This window comes from Pecten maximus, chromosome 3 (genome assembly GCF_902652985.1).
Source record: "Pecten maximus chromosome 3, xPecMax1.1, whole genome shotgun sequence".
In the NCBI taxonomy this organism is placed as follows: Eukaryota; Metazoa; Mollusca; class Bivalvia; order Pectinida; family Pectinidae; genus Pecten; species Pecten maximus.
The window spans coordinates 19,081,333-19,096,770 of record NC_047017.1 but is presented as its reverse complement, the minus strand read 5'-3'; the positions used below and the strand labels follow the sequence as shown (position 1 = coordinate 19,096,770).

The 15,438-nt window shown below is 34.5% G+C and overlaps 1 protein-coding gene across 1 annotated transcript; it reads right to left on the bottom strand.

Annotated features, from left to right (window-relative positions):
* Positions 1-1,875: 1,875 nt before the first annotated feature.
* Positions 1,876-15,213, bottom strand: LOC117323468. Its single transcript, XM_033878712.1, has 13 exons — positions 14,847-15,213; positions 14,237-14,412; positions 13,887-13,971; positions 13,382-13,523; positions 12,850-12,950; positions 11,771-11,993; positions 10,932-11,005; positions 10,179-10,301; positions 9,298-9,709; positions 7,996-8,137; positions 7,370-7,480; positions 7,007-7,096; positions 1,876-4,398 (listed from the first exon to the last, which is right to left on the bottom strand). Exons 1-13 carry the CDS (start codon positions 15,087-15,089, stop codon positions 4,233-4,235), a joined length of 2,088 nt encoding a protein of 695 aa, XP_033734603.1. The 5' UTR covers positions 15,090-15,213; the 3' UTR covers positions 1,876-4,232.
* Positions 15,214-15,438: the final 225 nt, after the last annotated feature.

Below are 15,438 nucleotides of genomic sequence, written 5' to 3'. Positions count from 1 at the left end.
CACAATTTATATGATCAGTACAATAGGGAATAAATTGTACACTTGTAATTTATTGTTCATTTTTATGATTTTTTTTTCCCAATGAGTATATCCCCATAATAACTAGTTGTGGGAACAGGAGGTATTTAGTATTCCTGAAGTTTATCAATTCTATATCCTAGTTTTAACTAGCCCTATAGAGGTGGTTGTACATATACTGTACAGCAAGAAACCTTTTACACATACCAGTACTTTCCTGTATTGGCTTTACAAATGTAGCGGAACTGGACCGGGTCGATCATCGGCGACCAGGTAGCTCAATCGGTAGAGCATCCAGCTAGTGTTCGGAGGTCCCGGGTTCGAACCCCGCTACATTTTTTCCTCTCCTGTTACAAAATTGGCGCCCAACGTGGGGCTCGAACCCACGACCCCGAGTATACATATGAAGTTGTGGGAGTAGGATGGGTAGTTTACCAAGACTATTTATAACTACAATTGTTATATGCAACTTTTATATGCCAAGTTAATTCCACTGTAACCCCTGAAAAGTTAATTTGTTAAGTATAAATTGTAAATGGTTAATGTTATACAGTGTATTTGATTCAAACTGAACCAAAAGATGTCAGTATTTCCATCAAATGGTGTTCACTATTTTTCACTTGAAAAACAAAACAACATTTGTTGATGTGCTGTCATACAGTTTATTAACTGAACTAGACATGATCAAAATCTGACTAAATTCTATGGCAAAGACTAGAACACAACAGCAGAACTAAGGATGAGAAATATGTCTAGATAGAAAGATAGAAGAAAAAATAAACATTTTGTATGTACATTATTGTACATGAAGGTACAAAGTATATTGAAATAAAGAAACGTTGACCGACACTCAGAAAATAAAAGTATAAACCCCAAAATATTTTAAAAGTTTAAATGACTGTTTGATAAAGCACTTCTACTTAGAATTATCAAACCACTGATGTATGGTCATGTTTCTAATGTCGCCATATAGGTTACACTTGGTAAATGTACATACATGTTTATATAAAAATATACACGATCTAGTTGACATCAAATGCAAAATAAACCATTATCTACATTTATTTTATCACATATCACTAATAAACAGGGAAAGGATGTTTTTCTTTTGTCCATGACAAAACCAATTATAGGTTATTGACAGTGAAATTGAGCATGGTAGAAATTTAAATGATTAAATATGATCGAAAATCTCTGATACAAGGAAAATTTCTCAGTTCCTGTGCTGCTTATAGTAATTAAAGTCAGATGGCATATAGAAATTAGAAAAAAATATTGTCTAACCAAATGCAATAAAATTTTCAACATCATAAAAAATGGAATTGACTATTGGACTGGAGTATGAAATGGCAATTTAATACTTGGACGGTAGATATTGCATTAACTTTAAAAATATACTTTTGAGAATGGCTCTACCAGGTATAGAATCTGATCTTCTACTCAAGAATAACTGAAACTAGGGTTTGAATAAAAAAAAAAAAAAAAAAAAGATATAATAAACATGATATGGATTCACTCCAATTGTATCCACTTCTGTAGAGGAATATAGCATTTGACATTTTTGTGTAAAATTTTCAATTGCAACAGTAGCTACCGTAATTAATCTCTTGCTCATTAACTTCATTGAATATCGCAGAGATCATTGCAACAAAATATTTACATCTCAGTATTCATGATGATTTACAGTTAGCCCAGAGTTCTAGACTTACTGGTATACCGTTATTTAGTTCTCTGTTTGGTCAACCATAACCAAGGGGAAGTGTCAATAATAAACAAATATTTTCAAAATACATTTGTATACACTATTCACAGAAAATAAAAAGGAGTGGAAATATGAAATACAGTCTGATTAAAAAATTATTAAAATCATATCTTGATCTGCATAATTATGATTTTGAACATATTGTATGAAATGTCCCTTCTTGGTAAATGTAACCACCGATTACTGTAGATTATTAGAATTTAATTTTTACCAAAGATAATTGATATATATATTTGTTTATTACAAGTAGATTCATTTGTCTAAATCTTTGACAGTTATAAGCAGTACCTAAGTAAGCATCCTCTTCTCTCCAGAGTTACTTTGGTTTATTTTGTTTAACGTCCTATTAACAGTCAGGGTCATTTATAGGATGTGCCTGGTTTGAAGTTGGAGGAAAGCCGGAGTACCCGGAGAAAAACCACCGGCCTACGATCAGTTCCAGGCAACTGCCCCAATTGGGTTTCGAACTCGCAACCCAGAGGTGGAGGGCTTGTGATAAAGTGTTGGGACACATTAACCACTTAGCCACCGTGGCCCTTTCAGAGTTGATGTACACAGAAATGATTACACGGCACCCTGGACGTAATGCAGGTTAAATATTGTTGTTCAGAAAATTGAAGTATGTGTATAAATAAAGTGATCTACAGTATTTTAAATTTTACTTCCTTGAAATGAAAGGATCACAGCAGCATTACAGAATTTCAAAATCTAGGGTACACATTGGAGCAAAGCTATGGAGAGAACCTCTGTTTAACCCTTCTTCAGTTTCAGATATACTTTCTTAAACTGTACACGATTCAAGAATTTCATTATTGTATTTATGAAAAGGAAATGATGACCTAAAATCTGATGACTCCATAATATAAAAGACTTGTGGCTTGCTTACAAACTCTTTTAAAGACAGTGTTCATAATCACCCCGAGAGAATTCCATACATATATGTACATGGAAAAAGACTACCATTTTACAAACACCAATGTCAGTATATTTTTGCTTGAAGATACATTATTATTGCTAGCACACATATGAATTTTCACTCCATATTTCAAATACAAATTTGAAAGCACCTGTTTAATTTTCAACATGAGTAAAATTTTACATTCTCCATGCTTTATCATTTTAATCCAAACATAAATCATCATGATTTGTGATTCTATTTCCCAATTAAATTAAAGACAAAGCATGATACAAAAAAGGTGACAAGACATAGATAGATGCTTGATACAATGTACTAAGTTGTATGATTTGACCCAGAAAGTATAGTTTATACATAATTACCGGTAGCTCATATCAAGCCATTTGTATGTAGGCTTTTAATGAATTTACATGCATATTACCAGGTACAGTACTGGGTTTTTTTTATTGAGACAAAAATCTAACAACCATAATTTTGTGACAAACAAATTGATGGACTATATTATATAAACCAAAGACCTCAACTGAAGTGAAAATATTTTTTTTTAAAGAATACTGTAAGTTTACATTTTGTTAAAACTGATCTTAAGTTATATCATTGATATGAGCATCAAAAGTGAAAATATGATGTCAAAATCAAGCAGCCAATATATACTGCCTTTGCAGTTCTGGAGTACAGTATATCTATAGTACCTTACCCTAACACCCCTGTGTTCACTGATGTTATATACCATATATAAATTCCATCATTAGAATTTATGTTTCACTCTGACATGATATATGGTAAACCTTTGGTCAGTTTGAACAAAAATAAATATTGATGAACTTGTTTGTATTACATATATGAAATTATGCTTCGGAAAATAAGCGCGAGTCAGACCTATCCAAGTCACTATCGGCGAAAATCTCGGCAAAGAGTAATCTATATCTGTCTAATATTATTATAAATGAGTCAAAATATATGAAAAAGTTTTTTCTGTCACAAACATACTGCAATGATCACACATATAATCCATTACCCTATACTTGTCTGTTGATCAAAATCTTTCTAGGCCGATCGTTGCGAGCTTTCAATAGAGTTGCAGAATTTTTTTAATGTTTACTTTACGTTCCTTATTTGACATGTTCAGACTATATCCAAAATAGTCAGTTGTAAACAACCAGAGTTTGAACTAACATTTTCTAGAAAATAATTATTTTCATTGAAAAAAATATATGTTCAAACTATCCAACTTCAAACTGACTGCAGGTTCAATGTATTTTTTATTTTTTCATATTTTTTTTTGTTTCATACAAAAAGTATTATATATTAATGTGTGCAATATAGTATACTCAAGTATGAAGTCAAAATCGTCATTATTTCATACACTGATCGCAGCATATAAAGACCTACATAATACCAAGACTTCATGTTAAATATGACAAAATGTTTCAGTGGATTTGCCTTGATATTCCATTGATGCAAAACGTTGATGGATTTTGTAAATTTTTGAAGCACGCTGATGCGAGATAACAGTTGATTTGACTCAGAAAGGCCCTAGTCGGTGATAGAACATGGTATTTTTACACTATCAGCATCACTGTTGCCGAGAGATGCATTAAGTCCACTACTAGAGACTATAGGTGTTGGGGATATATTGTCCTGTGATGGGACCCCACTGTCTCCTGGCTGCATACGCCGAGCATAGTCCTTGGCTTGATCCCTACAAAATTCAACAAAAATGCATTTTTTATTCCAAACACAGGGTTTAAGGAAAACTAATAGTTGATTAAAACTTGGTATCTTTAATTCTAGCAAGCATGTTATGTTAAGCCATATATTTCATTCATTATATTTGCAAATATCACTTTTTTACTCCGACATCATCAGACGGTGGCCTAATCAAATCGCCCTTCATCCATGGTCCATTGTCCGTTGCCTGTCCGTCCGTAAACAGTCCTTGTTATCGCTATTTCTTGAAAGTTACTGGTGGGATTTCCCTTTAACTTCATTTGTAGGTTCCCCTTGGTACCTAGTTGTGCCAATTTAATTGAGATTTTTAATCAGAACAAGAGGCCCATGGGCCTTAACGGTCACCTGATTTTTGAAATATTTCGGTAAATTTGAATGAAAGAATGAATTTAAAAACAAATAAAACAAATGAATGTCAAAAATGTGATTTCCCTATAACTATAAAGTTTATCCCCTCCCATGGGGCAAACACAAGACCCCAGGGCTAGGAAATTCACAATTATGGTAAAGCACCTTAAGACCCTTCGATCTGTGAAGAGTATTTAATTCTACCTTAAATGGGCTGTAAGAAGAAGATTTTTAAAATTTCTGTTAATTTGACCCTTTTTGGCCCCTCCCATCAGCCCCTGGGGGTCAGTCAGGGCCAACATGTACATACCATCAAACTGTCATCCCAAGCTGATAATGTTAACGAAGTTAGAATGAATTCCAATAAAAATTCAACAAATAATAGTCAAAAATGTGATTTCCCTATATAAACTATAGTAAAGTTTACCCCCTCCCCAGGGGCAAACGTGAGACCCCAGGGTCATGAAATTCACAATTTTGGTAAAGCACCCTAAGATCCTTCCATCTATGTAGATTATTTGATTCTACCATATCTGAGAGTAGAGAAGAAGATTTTTGGAATTTTTGTCAATTTGACCCTTTTTGGCCCCGCCCACCAGCCCCTGGGGGTCAACTAGGGCCAACATGTACATACCATCAAACTGTCATCCCATGCTGATAATTTGATACAAGTTAGAATGAATTCCAATACAAATCCAACAAATAATAGTCAAAAATGTGATTTCCCTATATAAACTATAGTAAAGTTTACCCCCTCCCCAGGGGCAAACGTGAGACCCCAGGGTCATGAAATTCACAATTTTGGTAAAGCACCTTAAGACCCTTCCATCTATGTAGAGTATTTGATTCTACCATATCTGAGAGTAGAGAAGAAGATTTTTGGAATTTTTGTCAATTTGACCCTTTTTGGCCCCGCCCACCAGCCCCTGGGGGTCAACTAGGGCCAACATGTACATACCATCAAACTGTCATCTCATGCTGATAATTTGAACCAAGTTAGAATGAATTCCAATACAAATCCAACAAATAATAGTCAAAAATGTGATTTCCCTATATAAACTAAAGTAAAGTTTACCCCCTCCCCAGGGGCAAACGTGAGACCCCAGGGTCATGAAATTCACAATTTTGGTAAAGCACCTTAAGATCCTTCCATCTATGTAGAGTATTTGATTCTACCATATCTGAGAGTAGAGAAGAAGATTTTTGAAATTTTAGTCAATTTGACCCTTTTTGGCCCCGCCCACCAGCCCCTGGGGGTCTACTAGGGCCAACATGTACATACCATCAAACTGTCATCCCATGCTGATAATTTGATACAAGTTAGAATGAATTCCAATACAAATCCAACAAATAATAGTCAAAAATGTGATTTCCCTATATAAACTATAGTAAAGTTTACCCCCTCCCCAGGGGCAAACGTGAGACCCCAGGGTCATGAAATTCACAATTTTGGTAAAGCACCTTAAGACCCTTCCATCTATGTAGAGTATTTGATTCTACCATATCTGAGAGTAGAGAAGAAGATTTTTGAAATTTTTGTCAATTTGACCCTTTTTGGCCCCGCCCACCAGCCCCTGGGGGTCAACTAGGGCCAACATGTACATACCATCAAAGTGTCTTCCCATGCTGATAATTTGATACAAGTTAGAATGAATTCCAATACAAATCCAACAAATAATAGTCAAAAATGTGATTTCCCTATATAAACTATAGCAAAGTTTACCCCCTCCCCAGGGGCAAACGTGAGACCCCAGGGTCATGAAATTCACAATTTTGGTAAAGCACCTTAAGACCCTTTCATCTATGAAGAGTGTTTGATTCCACCTTATCTGAGAGTAGAGAAGAAGATTTTTGAAGTTTTAGTCAATTTGACCCTTTTTGGCCCCGCCCCTCAGGCCCCTAGGGGGTGGGGACCATATAATTCACAATTTTGGTTCACCCTCAGCCATGGAAGTTTCCTGTAAACTTTCATTGAATTTGGTTCAGCAGTTTTTAAGGAGAAGTTGAAAATGTAAATTGTTTACGACGGACGACGGACGCCACCGGACAAAAGGCGATTGCAATAGGTCAACTGAGACTTCGTCTCAGGTGACCTAAAAACGAAATGGCTGACAGGCATGGGTGTCAAGATCCCTCTGGGATCTCTCGTTCCTATTTCTTTCCGCACTCTTACAATTGAAGTCTGAAACATGGAAAGTTTAAGGTTGGCTGTCAACATTTATCTGTCTTACTTGTAGGGCTGCTGTTCTTGTGGCGACATGTTCCTCCAGGCATGTCCCATCATTTTGCTGATGTGGGATGTGTGGATACCAGGGTTAGCACTGAAAAAAGGCAGCCACACTAAAATGATTATTTGATGTGGAAATATTTTACACATATTGTTATACATATATAAAACTCCCACCAAGAAAAGTACAACTACATGTCATTGGTGATTATTTATAAAGCATACAAAATAACTACTATTAAACTGACTAAAACTTTGAAAGGAGATCTCTGGACAAGAAGTATTCTTTTAAAAATTAATGGGTATATAAAAATTCACCAGTGCATTAAGGACAGGTGAAATATAAAGTGGTCTGTATGATTCATACTCAATAAACGTCCTCCTGTTGAGTCTACTGAACATCATGAAGCCGTTCATCCATGTTGTTTTCCGGTGGTCAATTTTAATTGGTCTGTTCATTGCTAAGTGCTCATCATGCCTTCAAATGAAAAACATATTTTAAAGCTTAGAGGTATTTAAGAATATGGAAGGAGGTTTTGTATATAAATAAAAGTTGCAGGCTATAACTAATACCCCTTTCTGCCACCAGCAGGACCTTACGACAAAATTTTGGTAGCAGTATCTATAGCAGTATCTTATAGACACCAATTATTGAAATCTATGCTCAACTGTTATATGAATAGACCAATGTAGAGTGTTACAAAATACTGCTTTGGGCAGATTCATGCTTGAATAGGACATGCTTCAACATCCTATGTATATGAAGTAAACATTTTTTTTTAGGTGCATGGAAAATAGAATAAGTTGGCTGGACATTAAATATTGATTGATTGAATAAGAGGTGTAAATATTTCTGTTATTTATAATAAATTGTCTGCACAAATTAATATGTGATATGTTAGCAATTAGCAGAGCAAGGTAACTGTCACTATATATTGTACAGAGTATCAGTTCACACATCAATAATACCACGCATCAACAGTGTGATCTTACGTCTGATCTGTCTGACAAGTGTCTGAAGTGGAGGAAAACAGCTGAGCCTCTAGTCTGGCTGCCTCGGCTTTCTGTCTGCGTGTGATTGCAGTGTTGTGGAACTTCCAGATGTATGGTACATAGGAGACAAAATCTTCATCAACTGTAACAAATCCAGGTACAGAGCTTTTTGCTACCTATATTGACAACTGTATCAAATAGTCATTATATATATACTGAGAAGAACAAAGCAATTTTACTTTGGTCTTCTGGCTTTTCCTAATTTCAGATCATGAAATGGAGAAAGGGTCTCCTGATACAGTTCATATATGTAGGCAGCATACTTCATGGATTTTGTTTTACTTGGGAATCTTTTCTGATATAAATCAGTCCATAAAAGTACCTAATTAGATATTCAGTTTATCAATTTTGACAAGTACATGTACAATAAAGATATAATAAAGAAGTTTAAAACGTAAAAAAACAAGGAGCCGCAAAGCTAGGCATTATCCCCTGCGCCCCGCAGTTGGTATGAAAACCCAAATACATGTATATATCAAGCTCAAAGTAAGAGTTATTAAGGAGCTGCATCGAACGGTTTTTGAGTTATAGCCCGGAAACAGTAATTTGGTATTTTTGACTAAGTTTCCATGGTGACAGAAAAAATACCGAAAATGGAAGGTCCGCAATAGCAAAAGGCACAACTAGGGCACTAGTCTGATATATACAGAAAGTTTCAAGGAGCTGCGTTGAACGGTTATGGAGTTTTAGCTCGGAAACAAAAGGAAACAGTAATTTGGTATTTTTGATTAAGTTTCCATGGTGACAGAAAAAATACCGAAAATGGAAGGTCCTCAATAGCAAAAGGCACAACTAGGGCACTAGTCTGATATATACAGAAAGTTTCAAGGAGCTGCGTCGAACGGTTTTTGAGTTATAGCCTGGAAACAAAAGGAAACAGTAATTTGGTATTTTACTCTCGGACGGACACATGGACGGAGCCCAATTTAATATCCCCCGCAAACGCGTTTCGCGGGGGATAAAAAAAAAATTCATAGTGATAAACATTGTGTATAATGTCACCCTAGTAAAATCTAGTTCGCTTCCTAACAATTTGACTTGGAGAGATTTGTCTTTAGAATTACAATTGTAATCTATATGTACATGACATAATACATTTTGACTATCACTAATATTGTTGTTACTAAAGAAAAATATGACATACATTTGTTGCATGTACCTCATGTGGAATGACAAGTAAAGGATTGTTATGTGTATAAAGTTTGAATATCGTACATCAAATTTTATAAAAATGGAACCTACTCTTGGAAGGTCTGATCATTGGAGGACGAGTTCGTGGCTTCCGGTGTCTTGGAATCACCAAGGGCAAAGGCTGATCTTCATCACTGTCTGTGGATGCCATAGTGGACTGACTACCAAAGTTTGTGAGGTTATGGAATGGTGACCGGTGAGGGGTATACTGCTTCCTTTTGTTCTTCAGCTTCAATGTACTCTTGTCTGGTGTGCGGAGAATTTCAGCATCCGGCGACAGGTAGGGTGTCACCTGGTGAAAGGTCCTGAAGCCAAAGCTGTCATGCAGTGTAGAATGGACACGAGGGCTAGGAGTGGTCGGAAGGACACATTCAGGAGAGATGGTTCTCATTTCATGGATGTTTTCCCATTGCTCAACAAAGTCTTTTTTGTCACTTCTAATTCCAAAATCTGTGAGACTGTCCTGTAATACATTTAGATGGTTTGCTTTCCTTTTTGAATGGGAGGAATATCAAAAGTATTTGGCTTCAGTGTCACTCACTAGAGTGTATAGTGTCAGCCTGCACACATGTGTCTCCTTAGTTCCAGTAAAATATCTACCCAATGGGAGGATTATAGTCAAACAAGAACCATGATCTTATTCAGACAGTACCATACAATTATCAGATTTTCTCTTACAACTACCATGCAAATTTTTTGTTTTATTTCTAATGTCCTCCTGTGGGATACACAATTTTTATAGTGGAATTGCCTTCAACATTTTGTATTTGTTTTGACTTTATTATATATATTATATATTTGATTTAATTCATCCATGACCATCTTCAGATTAAAAGACATCTCATTATGACAAAATTAGCTATTCAATGCACAATTTTGCAGTTTGATTCACTATCACATCTTTTTTTTTTTTTTTTTCCTATCTGACTCACCATTGCTCGCACCTTTGGACTTAGCAAGAGATATTTAGACCTGGCTCCAAGAGGACTTGACATCAGATCAAAGGCATCAGGGAAGTTGTCAAGGGTTGTTGATGTTGGGAGGAAGTCTTCAGTCTGTAACACAATATTGTTATAGCACAACCAAATCTTCCATTCCAAAGTTTGTTATCAATACAATGTATTATTACTTTGTTTTAAAAGTTAACAGCCAACCTTCTTCATTTCTATCAAGTGATAAAATGATATTGTACCATCCATCTGATAGGTACATGTGTATAACATCACATGAAAGTATGTTGTAAGACAGCTAGGCCATAAGTTTAATTTAAAATTATTAACAATTTATCATATTTCATTAAAAGAATTCAGCAGGAATTTGACAAAAGTTCCACATTTAAACAAATTAGATACTCCTTTATTTAATCAACAATTACACTTAAGTCCATTAATAATAATTCTTTATTGCTGACAATGAGTTAATAATCTTGGCACCATGTTAATAATCCTGGCACAATCTTATAAGAATGGTCCAGTGCCTTTTAAAATGTATAAAATCACAACATTGTCATCAGATATTCAATGTAATTAGTGTAAACTAAAGACCACCATAATATAAAAGTATTAAATCCAAATGTTTTCCTTTAAGAAACATTACTCTAGATGTGACAAATTCATGTTGAATAGGTAGATACTACTGTATAAATTCTTTTCATTGGGTTACTTAGTAAAGAGGAAAATACATACAAAGTAAGAAGGTGTGTCCTCCATTGTGGATGGTGCTGTACAGGCATTGTGGTCAAGGAATACATCCATATCATCTGAAATAATATAATTTTTAATTAAGATAATATCTCCATACAAATCTTATTTAACTATATCACCACATAATTGTAGGCATTCCAATAATGTGATCATCATATTTACTCTCAATATGTAGAGACTGATAGTGTAAATATACACTCTGGGTGGCACCATTTTACCAGTAGTCTCAACTCTTATTCTATCTATTTGAATATGATTTGCAAATTTTATTTCAATTTAACTGGGGATTATCAATGAAGTTCTTTCAGGTTTAACAATATGGGGTGTCAGGTTGGAGAAAGAAAAGCCTTTACAATGCTCGTCTACCACTTCACAAACATTACCAACGAGACTCCATCACCTATTATTGAGTGCATTTCACCCTGAATAAGTGCCCAGGTATATATCTTTGAGTATCCCTTACATTGTAAAGTAAGTTACTGATATTTAGGAGTAATTAATTTTGTGGAAGGATACCATTGGTATTGTTAACCATCAACAATAACCACAACTTTTTTTTCTGAATCAATGCCTGTTACAATTTATGAACAGATCTTAAAGGAACTGTCACTCCCTCCCAATCTTTTTCACTTTTAGACATTTTTATTCAGAGTCGGTTTTCAACATTTACTGTAATTATCCTGGAACAAGCCAAGGAGACACCAAACACATTTTTACTTATGAACTGCAATAGATATGGGTGGACTTATTACCAAGCATGCATGGCTTTATTGATAAATAAGGAACACCACTGTGTATTAATCAATAATATTGGGTTATACCTCCATATGGCTTCTGAATACACTGAAAATCCATTGTGCCACTGGAACTATTGTAGTCTACAGGTTCCTCCTTCACTTGTGGAAGTTCAAAATCACTGGATTCCAGCAGATTCTGTTTGATTTCCAGAGCAGCATTATCTGTGGTGGAGTCAATGGTAGGAGAAGATACCTTCAGATGACGCTTGGCAATTGGTTCTAGTCGCTTCAGCAACTTATTCCGTGTCTTACAGTTCGGATAAAAAATAAATATGTGTCAATGAGTCAAGCTTGATTAAACACCATTTGATAAACAATCTTTGAAACTTCATGTCTGATCATAAATCAATCAATTTAGTAAAACTTTGATGTTGCTCACAATTCAGAATTTCCAATCAACCGTATTTATTATTATATGATATCATCTTGTACACTGCAATTAATGAATGCATGAATGAGTATGCAACAACTGAAATGTGAATAGTCTTCACACTTTACAATTACTACCATTCAGTACCACTTTTTCAAGAATACCGCTATGTGGACCAAATTATGCCCATCAAATACCATATTAATGTTATATCTCATAATGAAGTAAGATTTTCATCACCTTGTGAGTGGTTAGGTGGCATGATTTAACCCCACCTTTCAATGTTTAATTTTCTAACAGTTTGAGGAATACCAGTAATTAGGAATTACTAAGGAAGGTCTCCAACTCATCAATACAACTTGATTATCATGATTAAAATCCATACCCACCCAGTATGAAAAAATAGGTCAAAAATGTACGATCTCGGGACAGAAACCAAAGAAAAAACGAAGGGCAATAACTTTCCCAAATAATACTGATAGTCAAATCAATATGCTGTTCTGACAGGGAAGCATAACAATTAATGTCAATATATCATGGTTATAAAGCCTACCAAGTTTCAAAGAAATCTAGATCAGAGATTGGTCAATAAATTTAGGAGATCACAGGACAAACAAAATTTTATGCTGGACGAATGGATGATACCATACACTAATAATCCTCCCAAATTTGATGGGCATATAAAAATTCATTCTAGAAATTGGCCTAGACAGCTCAGACAATAGGTTCTTACCCGATATGGTCTCACACATGAGCCAATGCTTTCCTTTAAGTTTACTTTTAGTCTGCTTCCTTTAGAAAATCCACTGGTTGACACTTTTGCTTTTGATCGATCTAGAAAGATAGGAAAGGGACAAAATATTGTCAAATTATAATGCAGGTCTTTAAAGCACATAACAGCAAATTTATACAAATTGATGTTGAACTTTAAAAGGCCTTAAATGATTTTATATTTATGTATTGTACTGGTATGAATTCTTCATCCTCTGATATTAAACCATAATTTTAAAGACATGCATTTATACTCTGTGACTTAAATTACAGACAATAAATTAATGTAAATTGTTGATAACTAAGTTTTAATCAAGTAATGAGCATAAGCACTGTTGTTTCTTATCGAGATTAATAACAAGACACCACCAAGTTACTGTATAATTTGAGGTAGTAAAATGCTTAAAAAAGCTCTGTGAAGACACTGCAGGAAAACCGTCGGTCAAAATTATCTTAAGTTAGGTAAGAAGGAAAATGGAAAATAAGATACATACCTGCATTTGGCTGCCATTGCTCAGTGAGGAGGTTTGTAGGAAGTCGGAGTTGTGAAATTCGGAATCCCAAGTTATCACATACACTTTGTAATGTATTTTCCAGGTAGCAGATATAGGCAATGATCCTTTGCATCATTACCACCTGTATACAATTAATGATTAAGACCACAATTTAAAAAGGAATCTTTTTGAATCCAAACAGAGAACCTTTCAACTTTTGATCATAATCTTTTAAAATAATTGTACCACACAATGTTTTTTTTGTTCATATAGTATTTAAAATAATTATCATTTAATCTAATTTACATACAGAATTTGTGAAAATGCAAGACTGAACTACATGAAAAAAAATGCAGAAAAAAAACAAAAAAACGACAGACTCTGAATAGGATTTCCCCCCCTCCATTAAATAGAAGATTTATATACGGTACACGAATAGTATCTTTTAGCTTCTGTGTATTTTACCTCATTGATTTTTGGCCATTGAAGTACATGACAATCTCACCTTAGTTTCTTTCAGAAAGTTTCCAATCCCAGGAACCTTATTGCAAACATTCATCATAGACTTATTCAGTGTGTGATGTCGCACCCTTAAAATAAAAAAAATAAAATAAATCAATGAAATTTTGATTATTATTATACACCTTTATCATGCATAATGCCATTTAATATTAGATAGTATTGATGAAGTTCTTCATTAACATGTTGCTACCGTACAATAAGATTCAAAATAGTTGTTTATTCTATAAGAAGCAATTTTTATTTTTGAGCATTTTATTCAACATATTGTTTTGGCAATATCTACTTATCAATGCGTTATTTTAATATAAAAAGGCTGTAATTTGTAAATTTCACCTTTCATTCTGTCGATGTCTCTCAATGCGTAAAAGTGTGTTAGGAGTTCTATCATTCTTTTGCTTTAGCCTCATCAGTTTGGTGGTAACAGGAGACAGCATATTTTGAGTTCTGTTCAACTGTGTAGTCAATTTTCCAGTTCTATACATTGCTGGTACCATTCTTCTGGGTCGTACCTTGTGTAAAAATTATTTTGTTTTCAATCACAATTTTTGGGAAAGTCTCTCATGAAGTGAATATTTTTACTGGCTTCAGCCTTGAATTATCAACAAACATTTACTACTACTAATAAAAGAACTTCAAGAAGTCGGCCTTATAGTACATTATATTATGGTACAGGTTTAATAATTCTCCTAATTTGATTCTTAGCAAGATATTCTTTCTAGTAACCAGCGTCTACAGTTGTAATGCCATTAGATGACAGGGAGTTAATCCCCCTTGATCTCCATATATTTTTTTTTCTTCACTTTTTGCAAATTAAAGAAACATTTATGATGCTACTTTCCAATTATGATATCAAAATGCATATTATGATGTTCTTTCCGTGGTCACTGGCCATTGACATATGTCAAGTCAAAAGTCATAACATTCCTAAAAGTCTATGACCTACCAGGGAATATCCTTGACTTCTCTCGGGGCTTTTGAGAACATGTGGTTTGTTATTAACGGGAGAAACATTAACAACAGGTGATGTATACGCTGAAAATGGTAACACAGTCTCGTTGTTCTTCGTGTGATTATCCTGGTCTGATTCCTCTTCGTCGGTTGGCGAATAAAATGAAGGAAATTCGCGACCTTTAACTTTGAATTTCACCGCGTCTTTCTCCTTGATATCACATTTTATCGACTCCATGGGTACTGTCAGTTAATTTCTGAGCTAATGCCAATATTGTCTGGCTTACTGTTAAATTGCAACGGGATACAAGTTTCGTGCTACTGTAAAAAAAACTTATGTTGTCAATAAAAGATATAGTTGTAACCATTAACTACACATAGCTCCGACTGATCATCGTGTTTTACTTTTAATTATTCCCGCGCTCATAAACTGCTGACGTAAATTTACATAGTCACATTTTCGTATAAAAATAGGAGGACAATATATTGCCGAAGTTGTGTCGTATATCTCATTGTATACGATTTTGACCAATTTTTAAGTTTACTAGCATTTGTTAAACCATACCCTTAGTACATTTGTTAGCATA

Coding starts and splice junctions, on each gene's coding strand:
- LOC117323468 (XM_033878712.1), bottom strand. CDS start 15,089: ATGGAGTCGATAAAATGTGATATCAAGGAGAAAGACGCGGTGAAATTC. Junction 14,413..14,846: donor GAAGTCAAGGATATTCCCTG/GTAGGTCATAGA, acceptor TTTTTACACAAG/GTACGACCCAGAAGAATGGT. Junction 10,302..10,931: donor AGGACACACCTTCTTACTTT/GTATGTATTTTC, acceptor ATTGTGTTACAG/ACTGAAGACTTCCTCCCAAC.